Source organism: Bombina bombina, unplaced genomic scaffold, assembly GCF_027579735.1.
Source record: "Bombina bombina isolate aBomBom1 unplaced genomic scaffold, aBomBom1.pri scaffold_593, whole genome shotgun sequence".
NCBI lineage: Eukaryota > Metazoa > Chordata > Amphibia > Anura > Bombinatoridae > Bombina > Bombina bombina.
This window is the reverse complement of record NW_026511755.1, coordinates 248,968-265,211: the sequence shown is the minus strand read 5'-3', so window position 1 is coordinate 265,211 and position 16,244 is coordinate 248,968. Positions and strand designations below refer to the sequence as shown.

Sequence of the window (16,244 nt, the reverse complement as noted above, 5' to 3'; positions counted from 1 at the left end):
AAAGCCAAACCAGTACTGAAACATATCAGCAGAGTTTATGGAATAGGAGTACAATGTAGATCCATAAAAAGAGGCAAAAGACAAGTCCCTGCAACCAATTATGGAAGGTCTGAGATAAATTTTCCCATGAGGTGAAAAAAAGGGCCACCAGTCATACTCCATATACATTCCTCTGACAAACACTGTACTCTAAGGGGAAGATGGGCCTCAACATAGACTGAAAACCCCTCTCTCTGTAGAATCAAATGCACATCCTTATTCTTTAACCACCTCTAGAGGAGGCAAAGAGAAGACTGAGGTACCTGTGGAGGTGGGAGGGGTTTTATAGAGCTCTTGCGATTTGGGAATCTTTGCCTCCTCCTAGTGGTAGGGAAGGATTATTCCCAGGAGTAATGGATTGAGGACTCACACCCCCTGTGTGAAAGAAGAATAAGTAATTACAAGGTATTTATGTCCCTTTAAGTACAGAAAGACGAAAGCCCTACATACAAAGTTTTTTAATTGATTTAACTGACACTTTATTAATGATTTGCAAAACTACTTGAAAACTTAGGTGATTAAAATATAACGTGATTAAGTACAGTAAAATCTGCACAATATCTTCATCATTGATTTGCTCGGTTTTGCTGAGAATACCTGTTGCTTTTGTGTAAACACTGTGCTCGTCCCACAGTCCTGAGAGGGGCTGAAAAGCAAATGGTATAACCTAGGTTTGCTTCAAATTGCCTAAACCAGCTACATACTATACAGTGACTGCTTAGAACAGTGGGCACATCCATCTACTAGTAGCCCTAAAATAAAATCAAACATACTAACCAAGGTTTTCAAGTAGTTTTGTAAACCATTAAACAGACATTAAAAAAATCCAGCTAGCTCCCAGTAGTGCATTGCTGCTTGTGAGCCTACCTAAGTATGCTCTTAAACAAAGAATATAAAGGGAACCAAGTGCATTCATTAATAGAAGTAAACTGTCTCACACATCTATATCATGAAAGCTTAATCTATCATTTTGACTTTTACATCACAGTTAAATACTTTTATAACATTTGTTTGTATGTAAGTCTATAGCAAGTCAGTTTTCTAGATGTATTTGTGATGTAACCTACCTTTTAAGTTCACAGTAAATGGGCAAAACAGACGTATGGCAGAGAAATGAGAAAGCCATAGTGGGCAAAGCGAAGGCACTCTAAAAATAAAAGAAAATATTGTGACGTTGTAAAACATAATGCGCAGTAGTGAATCAGACACACCAGTTTGTAACGTAAAACATAATGCGCAGTAGTGAATCAGACACACCAGTTTGTGACGTTGTAAAACATAATGCGCAGTAGTGAATCAGACACACCAGTTTGTGACGTTGTAAAACATAATGCGCAGTAGTGAATCAGACACACCAGTTTGTGACGTTGTAAAACATAATGCGCAGCAGTGAATCAGACACACCAGTTTGTGACGTTGTAAAACATAATGCGCAGCAGTGAATCAGACACACCAGTTTGTGACGTTGTAAAACATAATGAGCAGTAGCAAATCAGACACACCAGTTTGTGACGTTATAAAACATAATGCGCAGTAGCGAATCAGACACACCAGTTACATTGGGCATGAAATGATCTTTTCCAGAAATAAATCATCTGATATTATGAGCTTTAAATTGTCACAACCCAGCACCAGAATGTGAAGTTACAAGAAAAAAACACAATGACATTAATATTTATAGCTTAGAGGAGAGAAGAGAAAACAGGAATATTATGTGCAAACAATTATTTAAACAGTCTAGTCAAAATGAAACTTTCATGATTCAGATAGGACATGCAATTTTAAACAACTTTCCAATTTACTTTCATCATTAAATGTGCTTTGTTTTCTTGGTATTCTTTGTTGAAAGCTAAACCTAGGTAGGCACATATGCTAATTTCTAAGCATTTGAAGGCCGCCTCTTATCCCAGTGCATTTTGACAGTTTTTAACAGCTAGATAGTGCCAGTCCATGTGTGCCATATAGATAACATTCTGCTCACTCCCATGGAGTGATTTATGAGTCGGCACTGATTTGCTAAAATGCACGTTTGTCAAAAGAACTGAGATAAGGGGGCAGTCTGCAGAGGCTTAGATACAAGGTAGTCACAGAGCTAAAAAGTGTATTAATATAACGGTGTTGGTTATACGAAACTGGGGAATGGGTAATAAAGAGATTATCTTTCTTTTTAAACAACAAAAAACCTGGGAGTAGACTGTGCCTTTAAGTAAAAAAAAGGTGGTTCATTCATAGAATAGACTTCTAGTAGTGGTGAGAGAAAAAACCTATAAAGGAGTGCAAGAATATCTGGTATATGCATAATGCTATCCTACGAAATAGTTAATCTCATACTAAAAAAACTATTATACAGGCAGACTTAATTCCTATCCACTGTCAAAATCTGTTTCTTAGTTAGTTCATCTCTAAAGACAACTCCCTTGTGACCAAATTTATTTATAGTTCTGGAACACAAAAGTTTGTCCTGCGACAATAAACACGTAGCAGAAACATGCAGATAACACGCATCAGTTTTACAATTCATACAAGCGTGGATATGTGTTGCAGATTAATATCCCCTTTTTAAAAAAAATATACAGAAGAATTTTGATAACACAATTTTCTATGATAAATTAATTTTAATAAATAAATAAAAAAAAAAAAAAAAAAAAAAAAAAAAAAGATCAAGTCCAACAAGAGAAATAAAGTTCAGACACAGACTGTGCACCCAGCGCCTTGGATGCAGATTTCAGCAGGTAGCTGTTCTCCAGATAATCACCAAGAAACAAGCACTTTGTTGTGTTTGTAACCTAATACTTGTGTAAAAGCTTATGCTAAAAAGGGGGGGCCTGACATGAGCCGGCAGACTTCTGCTTCATATCTGAAAGTCCCCAACATTTTAAATCCCACCATAGTCAGCTCATGTAACCCAAGTCTCCCTCGACGCCCGTTATCCCCAGGAGAGGGCCAGCGTTTGAAGTGCACAAGATCTAAAGATCGGATTTGTCATACGCTGACGAGAACCTCTTTAAATGATCGATCACCTTTCAACATTCACTTATGTTTTTACCAATGTCCCTGAAAAACTACAGACAGAGGTCATAAACTAGTATTAAAGGGGCAGTTAAATCAAATATATAATTTCAGTATTCAGACACAGCATGTAATTTTAATACATTTTTACAAATTACTTTTATTTATCAAATTTGCTTCTCCTTTGGTATCCTTTGTTGAAGAATATAGCTAGGTAAGGTCAGGAGTGTGCACGTGTTTTCAAAACTCCCTGGCAGCAGCAATATATAACTTTGCTACAAGCATTGTTGCAAACATAGTGCTATGGTCTTGTGCTCTTCTGAGACTACATAGATTTACTTTTTAATAAAAGATACCAGAAGTAAATTGGATTTTCTTTTTTATAAAAAAACAGACATGCACTATATATAAACCATGAAAGTTTAATTGACTTTAATGACCATTTAAAAAGGGACATAAAACCCCAATTGTTTATGTTATGATTCAGAGAAAACAATCTTAAAAAAAAGTTTCCAATTTACTTCTATTATAAAATTTGGGTTGTTGAAGAGATATTTAGATAAGTAACGTGCACATGGAACAATTCAGGAAAACAAACCGGGATATGCTGCAAGTAAAACTTCCCTTTTATTCCAAGTTAAGAACGAGTATTCAAAAAGCGTTTGCGCTTGGCATGTTGTATGAGTCACAGGTCAGCTGACGCGTTTCAGCCTATCGGGTACTCATAGCTGAGTGACCCTTCCACTATACAATTCATACATTTAAAATACTCACACACATGTGATTGGTTAAAACATAATGACGTTCATACTTTGGCAAGCCTTCTATTTTGGGTACTTTTATACATTCCTCTATAAATAATATTGTAACCTATTCGCACTTCTGCTATAAACTGTATACATGCAATTGTTATCAGAAAACTAATGTTACAAACCTGACACAAAGATTTGCTTAAGTAATCTTCACTCGATACATTAGTTGTTGCCTAAGATCAATTTTCATTCCACTGAGATAAATCTATGCTGTTTGATTGATCGTAACATACAAATATACTGCGGTTAAGAAATTACCAACATTTTAAATTATATTTTTATCAAATATAAAAAGTTACGTGGGCAATATTGTACATACTAATTTCAAAAATAAAGCGCAATATTCTATTAGAAACAACTTCTTATCTTTGCATTATTGAATAGCTTCTTATATATGTTAAGAGTAATATGTTAATTGTATTATTAGTTCCTAGTTAAAAGGTTGGCAATTCGTTTTTTGTTATTAGTAGAATATGTTATTGCCAAAAATTTATCAGGTCATATTCTGAGTTGAGCCCTCTTGGGACCCTTGTCTGTAAATGAAGAATCCAGAAAACCTCTCTTTTTGCTAGAATGTAATCCAATTCTCATCCTTTTTTCAAGGTTTTAACCCTCGGTATGATAGTCCACCTAAAAATATCTGCTTTTTTGTGATGTTTTTGAGTAAAGTGCATTATTAAAGGAGTAGTTAGTGTTCCTAATTTAATATTCGTAAGATGTTCTCTTATTCTGGTTCTGACCTCACGTATTGTACGTTACATTGAGTAGATGTTAATAAATAAATTGCATATGTACTCCTGCAATTTAGGCATTCACTATGTTCAAAGACTTTTCCTGTAACCTTACTTTTAAAACCATTTCCCTGTTGCAAATAGTCACAGGCTTTACATGGGACGTTCTAACATCTAAAGACTCCTTTGCAGGTCCACTAAACCATCTTCTGCTGATAGAAGAGGTAGATGTTTGCGGATGATGTTGTAGATCGAATTGTACTGGTCACTATAATTAGTCTGGTTCTGAGTTTTCCTATATCCCCTATCTTTTAGCTCCTCTCCTTGAACCTCATATTCTTGCATGCTCATACAGAAGCACTATATGACAGGAAATAGTGCTGCCATCTAGTGTTCCTGCTAATGTAGAACAGTAATGCAAAACTGCTGCCATATAACGCCGCAGACACGTGCACACGCCTGAACTTACCTTCCTGCTTGTCAACAAAGGATAAAAGAAAAAACATAATTTATGCTTACCAGATAAATTCCTTTCCTTCCGGATACAGAGAGTCCAAGGCTTCATTCCTTACTGTTAGGAAATACAACACCTGGCCACCAGGGGGAGGCAAAGACACCCCAGCCAAAGGCTTAAATATCCCTCCCACTTCCTCATTACCCCAGTCATTCTGCCGAGGGAACAAGGAAAAGTAGGAGAAACATTAGGGTATAAATGGTACCAGAAGAATAAAATAAATAATAGTGGACCAGCCATAGACAAGAAAAAACGGGCGGGGGCTGTGGACTCTCCCTATCCGGAAGGAAAGCAATTTATCTGGTAAGCATAAATTATGTTTTCCTTCCTAAGATAGGGAGAGTCCATGGCTTCATTACTTACTGTTGGGAAAACTATACCCAAGCTCTAGAGAGACTAATAACGGGAGGGAACAAAAAGTAAGGGTCAAACTTTTCTCCTGAAAGCTGCTTCAAGACACACAAGAGGAAGCCACTGCTCTAGTGGAATGAGCCGGTATCCTCTCAGGAGGACGATGTCCCGCTGTCTCGTAAGCAAAGCGGATGACACTCCTTAAACAAAAAGATAGGGAAGTCGAAGTAGCCTTCTGCCCCTTACGCTTCCCCGAATAGACAACAAACAAAGAGGAAGAGTGTCTAAACTCCTAAGTAGCCTGAAGATAGAACTTCAAGGTGCAAACCATATCTAAATTCTGACGTAAGCGTTCCTTCAATGAAGAAGGATTAGGACACAAGGAAGGAACCACTATCTCCTGACTGATATTGCGATCTGACACAACCTTAGGAAGAAAACCTAATATAGTACGTAGAACTGCCATATCTCCATGACAAATCAGATAAGGGGACTCACATTGCAAAGCAGAGATCTCAGAAACTCTGTGCACAGAGGCAATAGCCAACAGAAAGAGAACCTTCCAAGATAACAATTTAATGTCAACGGAATGCAGAGGCTCAAACGAAACCTGTTCCAAAACTCAAAGAACAACATTTAGGCTCCAAGGAGGAGACCCAGATCTAAACACAGGTCTGATCCTAATTGGAGCCTTAACAAAGGACTGCATGTCTGGAAGCTCAGCGAGTCTCTTGTGCAATAAAACCGACAGGGCCGAAATCTGTTCCCTCAGGGACAGAAAGGCCCTTCTCCAGCCCATCCTGGAGAAAAGATAAGGTCCTGGCAACCTTAACTCTGTGCCAGGAAAAACCATGCTCTTCACACCAGAATAAGTAGATCCTCCACACCTTGTGGTAGATACGCCGAGTAACTGGTTTATGGTTTTCAGAGAAACCTCTCTTGGCTAAGACTATGGGGTCGATTTATCAACCCTCTGTCGGACATGACCCGATCAGCGGATCATGTCCGACAGACATTGCTAAATGCGGAGAGCAATACACTTTCCGCATTGCACCAGCAGCTCTTGTGAACTCCTGGTGCAATGCCGCCCCCTGCAGATTCGCGGCCAATCAGCCACTAGCAGGGGGGTCAATCAACCCGATCGTATTCGATCAAGTTGATTTCCTGCGATGTCTGTCCGCCTCCTCAGAGCAGGTGGACAGGTTATGGAGCAGCGGTCTTTAGACCGCTGCTTCATAACGGGCGTTTCTGGCGAGCCTGAAGGATTACTGATACCTGCTCCACCACTTGAGGAAGCGTTAATGGAGGAAAAAGATATACGAGTCTTAACCTCCAAGGCACTGCTAGTGCATCTATTGGATCCGCTTGGGGATCCCTCAACCCGTACCTGGGTAGCTTGATATAGAGACGGGATGCCATGAGATCTATCTCCGGTGTCCCCCACTTGCTGCATATCTCTGCAAACACCTCAGGATGGAGAGACCATTCCCCTGAATGGAAGGATTGCCTGCTGAGAAAATCCACCTCCGAGTTGTCCACACCCAGAATGTGGATCGCTGACAGCGAACAGCTGTGGGCCTCCGCACACTCCAGAATTTGAGATACTTCCATCATCGCCAAGGAACTTCTCGTTCCCCCCTGATGGTTGATATAAGCCACCGTGGTTATATTGTCTGATTTGAATCTGATAAACTGGGATGAACCCAGAAGTAGCCAAGCCTTCAAGGCCTTGAAGATTGCCCGTAGTTCAAAAATATTGATCGGGAGGGAGGACTCCTTCTGAGTCCACAAGACCTGTGCATTCCTGGCACCCCAAACAGCTCCCCATCTGGATAGGCTTGCGTCCGTAGTCACAACCTCCCAGGATGGTCTTAAAAAGCATGTCCCTCGGAACAGATAATCTGGACAGAGCCACCAAGAGAGCCATTCTCTCGAATCCGGCTGTCTAATACAATCTGTTGAGACCGATCTGAATGAGCGCCGTACCACTGCCTGAGCATGCACAGTTGTAAAGGTCTGAGATGGAACCTGGCAAAAGGAATGATGTCCATGCAGGACACCATGAGACCAATCGCCTCTATACACTGAGCTACAGAGGGACTCAAGGAGGTCCGGAGGGAAAGACATGTCGAAGTTAGCTTGCAAAGTCTCTGGTCTGTTAGAAACATCCTCATGGATATGGAGTCTATTATAATTCCCAGGAATTCCACCCTGGTACTTGGGATAAGAGAACTGTTTTGAAGCATATCTTCCATCCATGTGATTGAAGAAGACTGAGAAGGGACCCTGATAATTCTTCCGTAAGACAAAAGGATGGTGCCTGCACCAGAATATCATCCAAGTATGGGGCTACTGCAATACCCTAAGTTCTGGCAATGGCTAGAAGAGCCCCCAGAACCTTCGTAAAGATTCTTGGAGCAGTAGCTAGGCCAAACGAAGGACAATGAACTGGAAGTGCTGGTCCCAGAATACAAACCTCAAGTGTTCTCTGTGGATTGAAACATGAAGGATGGACCTTATCGTCTCCATCTTGAAAGAAGGGACACTCAGGAATTTGTTTAAGCACTTTAGGTCCAGAATTGGGCGGAAAGTTCCCTCCTTCTTTAAGACAACGAAAAGGTTTGAATAAAACCCCAAACCTCTTTCTTCGATAGGCACCGGGACAACTCCTAAGGAAAATAGATCCCAAACGCACCCTAGAAAGGCACCCCTCTTTTCTGGTCTAGAAGACAGAGTCGAGAGAAGGAATCTGCCCCTTCGTGGATGAGATTTAAAGACTATCTTGTATCCCTGAGATACCACCTCCAGGACCCACGGATCCTGTACATCCTTGACCCAGGCATCTGAAAAACATAATTTATGCTTACCTGATAAATTTATTTCTCTTGTAGTGTATCCAGTCCACGGATCATCCATTACTTGTGGGATATTCTCCTTCCCAACAGGAAGTTGCAAGAGGATCACCCACAGCAGAGCTGCTATATAGCTCCTCCCCTCACTGCCATATCCAGTCATTCGACCGAAACAAGCCGAGAAAGGAGAAACCATAGGGTGCAGTGGTGATTGTAGTTTAATTAAAATTTAGACCTGCCTGAAAAGGACAGGGCGGGCCGTGGACTGGATACACTACAAAAGAAATAAATTTATCAGGTAAGCATAAATTATGTTTTCTCTTGTTAAGTGTATCCAGTCCACGGATCATCCATTACTTGTGGGATACCAATACCAAAGCTAAAGTACACGAATGATGGGAGGGACAAGGCAGGAACTTAAACGGAAGGAACCACTGCCTGTAGAACCTTTCTCCCAAAAACAGCCTCCGAAGAAAATTTGGAAAATTTGGAAAAAGTATGAAGCGAAGACCAAGTTGCAGCCTTGCAAATCTGTTCAACAGAGGCCTCATTTTTAAAGGCCCAGGTGGAAGCCACAGCTCTAGTAGAATGAGCTGTAATCCTTTCAGGAGGCTGCTGTCCAGCAGTCTCATAGGCTAAACGGATTAGCCTAAAAAGAAAGAGAGGTTGCCGAGGCCTTCTGACCTCTCCTCTGTCCAGAGTAAACAACAAACAGGTTAGATGTTTGGCGAAAATCTTTAGTAGCCTGTAAGAAAAACTTCAAGGCACGGACTACGTCTAGATTATGCAAAAGACGTTCCTTCTTTGAAGGATTAGGACATAATGATGGAACAACAATCTCTTGATTGATATTCTTGTTAGAAACAACCTTAGGTAAAAACCCAGGTTTTGTACGCAGAACAACTTTATCTGAATGAAAGATCAGATAAGGAGAATCACAATGTAAGGCAGATAACTCCGAGACTCTTCGAGCCGAGGAAATAGCCATCAGAAAAAGAACTTTCCATGAAAGAAGTTTGATATCAATAGAATGAAGGGGTTCAAACGGAACCCCTTGAAGAACTTTAAGAACCAAGTTTAAGCTCCATGGAGGAGCAACAGGTTAAAACACAGGCTTAATTCTAACGCCTGACAAAATGCATGAACGTCTGGAACCTCTGCCAGACGCTTGTGTAAAAGAATAGACAGAGCAGAAATCTGTCCCTTTAAAGAACTAGCTGATAATCCTTTGTCCAAACCCTTTTGGAGGAAGGACAATATCCTAGGAATCCTAACCCTACTCCATGAGTAATTCTTGGATTCACACCAATGAAGATATTTATGCCATATCTTGTGGTAAATTTTCCTGGTGACAGGCTTTCGTGCCTGTATTAAGGTATCAATTACTGACTCGGAGAAGCCACGCTTTGATAGGATCAAGCGTTCAATCTCCATGCAGTCAGTCTCAGAGAAAGTAGATTCGGATGATTGAAAGGACCTTGTATTAGAAGGTCTTGTCTCAGAGGCAGAGTCCATGGTGGAAAGGATGACATGTCCACTAGGTCTGCATACCAGGTCCTGCGTGGCCACGCAGGCGCTATCAATATCACTGATGCTCTTTCCTGTTTGATTTTGGCAATCAGACGAGGGAGCAGAGGAAACGGTGGAAACACATAAGCCAGGTTGAAGAACCAAGGCGCTGCTACAGCATCTATCAGTGCCGCTTCTGGGTTCCTGGACCTGGATCCGTAACAAGGAAGCTTGGCGTTCTGGTGAGACGCCATGAGATCCAATTCTGGTTTGCCCCAACGGAGAACCAATTGAGCAAACACCTCCGGATGGAGTTCCCATTCCCCCGGATGAAAAGTCTGACGACTTAGAAAATCCGCCTCCCAGTTCTCTACACCTGGGATATGGATCGCTGACAGGTGGCAAGAGTGAGTCTCTGCCCAGCGAATTATCTTGGAGACTTCTGACATCACTAGGGAACTCCTGGTTCCCCCTTGATGGTTGATGTAAGCCACAGTCGTGATGTTGTCTGACTGAAATCTGATGAACCTCAGTGTTGCTAGCTGAGGCCAAGCCAGAAGAGCATTGATTATTGCTCTTAACTCCAGAATATTTATTGGGAGGAGTTTCTCCTCCTGAGTCCATGAACCCTGAGCCTTCAGGGAGTTCCAGACTGCACCCCAACCTAGAAGGCTGGCATCTGTTGTTACAATTGTCCAATCTGGTCTGCGAAAGGTCATACCCTTGGACAGATGGGCCCGAGATAACCACCAGAGAAGAGAATCTCTGGTTTGCTGATCCAGATTTAGTAGAGGGGACAAATCTGTGTAATCCCCATTCCACTGACTGAGCATGCATAATTGCAGCGGTCTGAGATGCAGGCGCGCGAATGGCACTATGTCCATCGCCGCTACCATTAAGCCGATTACTTCCATGCACTGAGCCACCGTGGGGCGCGGAATGGAGTGAAGAACACGGCAAGCATTTAGAAGTTTTGATAACCTGGACTCCGTCAGGTAAATTTTCATTTCTACAGAATCGGTCCCTAGGAAGGAAACCCTTGTGAGAGGAGATAGAGAACTCTTTTCTTCATTCACTTTCCACCCATGCGACCTCAGGAATGCCAGAACTATCTCTGTATGAGATTTGGCAATTTGAAAGCTTGACGCCTGTATCAGGATGTCGACCAGGTAAGGAGCCACCGCTATGCCTCGCGGTCTTAGGACCGCCAGAAGTGAGCCCAGAACCTTTGAAAAATTCTTGGGGCTGTAGCCAACCCGAATGGAAGAGCTACAAATTGGTAATGCCTGTCTAGAAAGGCAAACCTCAGGAACTGATGATGATTCTTGTGAATCTGAATGTGAAGGTAGGCATCCTTTAAGTCCACTGTGGTCATGTACTGACCTTCTTGGATCATGGGTAAAAGGGTTCGAATAGTTTCCATCTTGAATGACGGAACTCTGAGGAATTTGTTTAGGATCTTTAAATCCAAAATTGGTCTGAAGGTTCCCTCTTTTTTGGGAACCACAAACAGATTTGAATAAAACCCCTGTCCTTGTACGCAGCTTAGGAATGCCTCTTTCTTTATCTGGTTTGCAGATAATCTTGAAAGGTGAAATCTCCCTTGTGGAGGAGAAGCTTTGAAGTCCAGAAGATATCCCTGAGATATGATCTCCAACGCCCAGGGATCCTGAACATCTCTTGCCCACGCCTGGGCGAAGAGAGAGAGTCTGCCCCCTACTAGATCCGTTGTCAGATAGGGGGCCGCTCCTTCATGCTGTCTTAGAGGCAGCAGCAGGCTTTCTGGCCTGCTTGCCCTTGTTCCAGGAATGGTTAGGTTTCCAGGCCTGCTTGGATTGAGCAAAAGTTCCCTCTTGTTTTGAAGGAGAGGAAGTTGATACTGCACCTGCCTTGAAATTTCGAAAGGCACAAAAATTAGACTGTTTGGCCTTTGATTTGGCCCTGTCCTGAGGAAGGGTATGACCCTTACCTCCAGTAATGTCAGCAATAATTTCGTTCAAACCAGGCCCGAATAAGGTCTGCCCCTTGAAAGGAATGTTCAGTAATTTAGACTTTGAAGTCACATCAGCTGACCAGGATTTGAGCCATAGCGCCCTACGCGCCTGGATGGCTAATCCGGAATTCTTACCCGTTAGTTTAGTCAAATGAACAATGGCATCAGAAACAAATGAGTTAGCTAGCTTAAGAGTTCTAAGCTTGTCAACAATTTCAGTCAATGGAGCTGTATGGATGGCCTCTTCCAGGGCCTCAAACCAGAATGCCGCCGCAGCAGTGACAGGCGCAATGCATGAAAGGGGCTGTAAAATAAAACCTTGTTGAATAAACATTTTCTTAAGGTAACCCTCTAATTTTTTATCCATTGGATCTGAAAAAGCACAACTGTCCTCAACCGGGATAGTGGTACGCTTTGCTAAAGTAGAAACTGCTCCCTCCACCTTAGGGACAGTCTGCCATAAAGTCCCGTGTAGTGGCATCTATTGGAAACATTTTTCTAAATATAGGAGGTGGGGAAAAGGGCACATCGGGCCTATCCCACTCCTTACTAATAATTTCTGTAAGCCTTTTAGGTATTGGAAAAACATCAGTACTCACTGGCACTGCATAGTATTTATCCAGCCTACACAATTTCTCTGGCACTGCAATTGTGTCACAGTCATTCAGAGCAGCTAATACCTCCCCAAGCAATACACGGAGGTTCTCAAGCTTAAATTTAAAATTAGAAATCTCTGAATCAGGTCTCCCCGATTCAGAGACGCCACCCACAGACTGAAGCTCTCCGTCCTCAGGTTCTGCATATTGTGACGCAGTATCAGACATGGCTCTTACAGCATCTACGCGCTCTGTATCTCGTCTAACCCCAGAGCTATTGCGCTTGCCTCTCAATTCAGGCAATCTGGATAATACCTCTGAAAGGTATTATTCATGATTGCAGCCATGTCCTGCAAAGTAATCGCTATGGGCGTCCATGATGTACTTGGCGCCATATTAGCGTGCGTCCCTTGAGCGGGAGGCAAAGGGTCCGACACGTGGGGAGAGTTAGTCGGCATAACTTCCCCCTCGACAGACCCCTCTGGTGACAATTCTTTTATAGATAAAAACTGATCTTTACTGTTTAAGGTGAAATCAATACATTTAGTACACATTCTCCTATGGGGCTCCACCATGGCTTTTAAACATAATGAACAAGTATCCTCTGTTTCAGACATGTTTGTACAGACTAGCAATGAGACTAGCAAGCTTGGAAAACACTTTAAAGCAAGTTAACAAGCAATATAAAAAATGTTACTGTGCCTTTAAGAGAAACAAATTTTGTCAAAATTTGAAATAACAGTGAAAAAACATAATTTATGTAAGAACTTACCTGATAAATTCATTTCTTTCATATTAGCAAGAGTCCATGAGCTAGTGACGTATGGGATATACATTCCTACCAGGAGGGGCAAAGTTTCCCAAACCTCAAAATGCCTATAAATACACCCCTCACCACACCCACAAATCAGTTTAACGAATAGCCAAGAAGTGGGGTGATAAGAAAAAAGTGAGAAAGCATAAAAAATAAGGAATTGGAATAATTGTGCTTTATACAAAAAAATCATAACCACCACAAAAAAAGGGTGGGCCTCATGGACTCTTGCTAATATGAAAGAAATGAATTTATCAGGTAAGTTCTTACATAAATTATGTTTTCTTTCATGTAATTAGCAAGAGTCCATGAGCTAGTGAAGTATGGGATAATAAATACCCAAGATGTGGAACTTCCACGCAAGAGTCACTAGAGAGGGAGGGATAAAATAAAGACAGCCAATTTCGCTGAAAAATAATCCACACCCCAAAATAAAGTTTAAATCTTATAATGAAAAAAACTGAAATTATAAGCAGAAGAATCAAACTGAAACAGCTGCCTGAAGTACTTTTCTACCAAAAACTGCTTCAGAAGAAGAAAACACATCAAAATGGTAGAATTTAGTAAAAGTATGCAAAGAAGACCAAGTTGCTGCTTTGCAAATCTGATCAACTGAAGCTTCATTCCTAAACGCCCAGGAAGTAGAAACTGACCTAGTAGAATGAGCTGTAATCCTTTGAGGCGGAGTTTTACCCGACTCGACATAAGCATGATGAATCAAAGACTTTAACCAAGACGCCAAAGAATGGCAGAGGCCTTCTGACCTTTCCTGGAACCAGAAAAGATAACAAATAGACTAGAAGTCTTTCGGAAATCTTTAGTAGCTTCAACATAATATTTCAAAGGTCTAACTACATCCAAAGAATGTAACGATCTTTCCTTAGAATTCTTAGGATTAGGACACAATGAAGGAACCACAATTTCTCTACTAATGTTGTTAGAATTCACAACTTTAGGTAAAAATTTAAATGAAGTCCGCAACACCGCCTTATCCTGATGAAAAATCAGAAAAGGAGATTCACAAGAAAGAGCAGATAACTCAGAAACTCTTCTAGCAGAAGAGATGGCCAAAAGGAACAACACTTTCCAAGAAAGTAATTTAATATCCAGAGAATGCATAGGTTCAAACGGAGGAGCTTGTAAAGCCCCCAGAACCAAATTCAAACTCCAAGGAGGAGAGATTGACTTAATGACAGGTTTTATACGAACCAAAGCCTGTACAAAACAATGAATATCAGGAAGATTAGCAATCTTTGTGTGAAACAGCACAGAAAGAGCAAAAATTTGTCCTTTCAAGGAACTTGCAGACAAACCTTTATCCAGACCATCCTGAAGAAACTGTAAAATTCTGGGAATTCTAAAAGAATGCCAGGAAAATTGATGAGAAGAACACCAAGAAATGTAAGTCTTCCAGACTCGATAATATATCTTCCTAGACACCGATTTACGAGCCTGTAACATAGTATGTCTATGACTGAGAATCAAGCGTTCAATCTCCATACCTTCAAATTTAATGATTTGAGATCCTGATGGAAAAAAGGACCTTGAGAAAGAAGGTCTGGTCTTAACGGAAGAGTCCAAGGTTGGCAAATAGCCATCCGAACAAGATCTGCATACCAAAACCTGTGAGGCCATGCTGGAGCCACCAGCAGAACAAACTAACGCTCTTTTAGAATCTTGGAAATCACTCTTGGAAGAAGAACTAGAGGCGGAAAGATATAGGCAGGATGATACTTCCAAGGAAGTGACAATGCATCCACTGCCTCCGCCTGAGGATCCCTGGACCTGGATAGATACCTGGGAAGTTTCTTGTTTAGATGAGAGGCCATCAGATCTATTTCTGGAAGTCCCCATATTTGAACAATCTGAAGAAATACCTCTGGGTGAAGAGACCATTCGCCCGGATGTAACGTCTGGCGACTGAGATAATCCGCTTCCCAATTGTCTATACCTGGGATGTGAACAGCAGAAATTAGACAGGAGCTGGATTCCGCCCATACAAGTATCCGAGATACTTCTTTCATAGCCAGAGGACTGTGAGTCCCCCCTTGATGATTGACATATGCCACGGTTGTGACATTGTCCGTCTGAAAACAAATGAACGATTCTCTCTTCAGAAGAGGCCACGACTGAAGAGCTCTGAAAATCGCACGGAATTCCAAAATGTTGATTGGTAATCTCGCCTCCTGAGATTCCCAAACCCCCTGCGCTGTCAGAGAACCCCCATACAGCTCCCCAACCTGTCAGACTCGCATCTGTTGAGATCACAGTCCAGGTTGGAAGAACAAAAGAAGCCCCTTGAACTAAATGATGGTGATCTGTCCACCACGTCAGAGAGTGTCGTACAATCGGATTTAAAGATATTAACTGTGATATCTTTGTATAATCCCTGCACCACTGGTTCAGCATACAAAGCTGAAGAGGTCGCATGTGAAAACGAGCAAAGGGGATTGCGTCCGATGCAGCAGTCATAAGACCTAGAATTTCCATGCATAAGGCTACCGAAGGGAATGATTGAGACTGAAGGTTTCGACAAGCTGAAACCAATCTCAGACGTCTCTTGTCCGTCAGAGACAAAGTCATGGACACTGAATCTATTTGGAAACCTAAAAAGGTTACCCTTATCTGAGGAATCAATGAACTCTTTGGTAAATTGATCCTCCAACCATGTTCTTGAAGAAACGACACAAGTCGATTCTTATGAAATTCTGCTAAATGTGAAGACCGAGCAAGTACCAAGATATCGTCCAAATAAGGAAATACCACAATACCCTGTTCTCTGATTACAGATAGAAGGGCACCGAGAACCTTTGAAAAAATCCTTGGAGCTGTTGCTAGGCCGAATGGCAGAGCCACAAACTGGTAATGCTTGTCTAGAATAGAGAATTTCAGAAACTAAAAGTGATCTGGATGAATCGGAATATGCAGATATGCATCCTGTAAATCTATTGTGGACATATAATGCCCTTGCTGAACAAAAGGCAGAATAGTCCTTATAGTTACCATTTTGAATGTTGGTATCCT

At 41.6% G+C, this 16,244-nt stretch overlaps 1 protein-coding gene across 1 annotated transcript in view; it reads right to left on the bottom strand.

Annotated features, from left to right (window-relative positions):
* The window catches only part of LOC128643934 (probable sodium-coupled neutral amino acid transporter 6), a gene marked incomplete at its 3' end in the record, with an annotated part of 180,931 nt that overhangs the window by 32,322 nt on the left and 132,365 nt on the right, over positions 1-16,244 (bottom strand). The window contains exon 11 of the mRNA XM_053696701.1: positions 1,107-1,186. Within this exon, the coding sequence (XP_053552676.1) occupies positions 1,107-1,186 (80 nt within the window). The remainder of the gene's footprint in view (positions 1-1,106; positions 1,187-16,244) is intronic.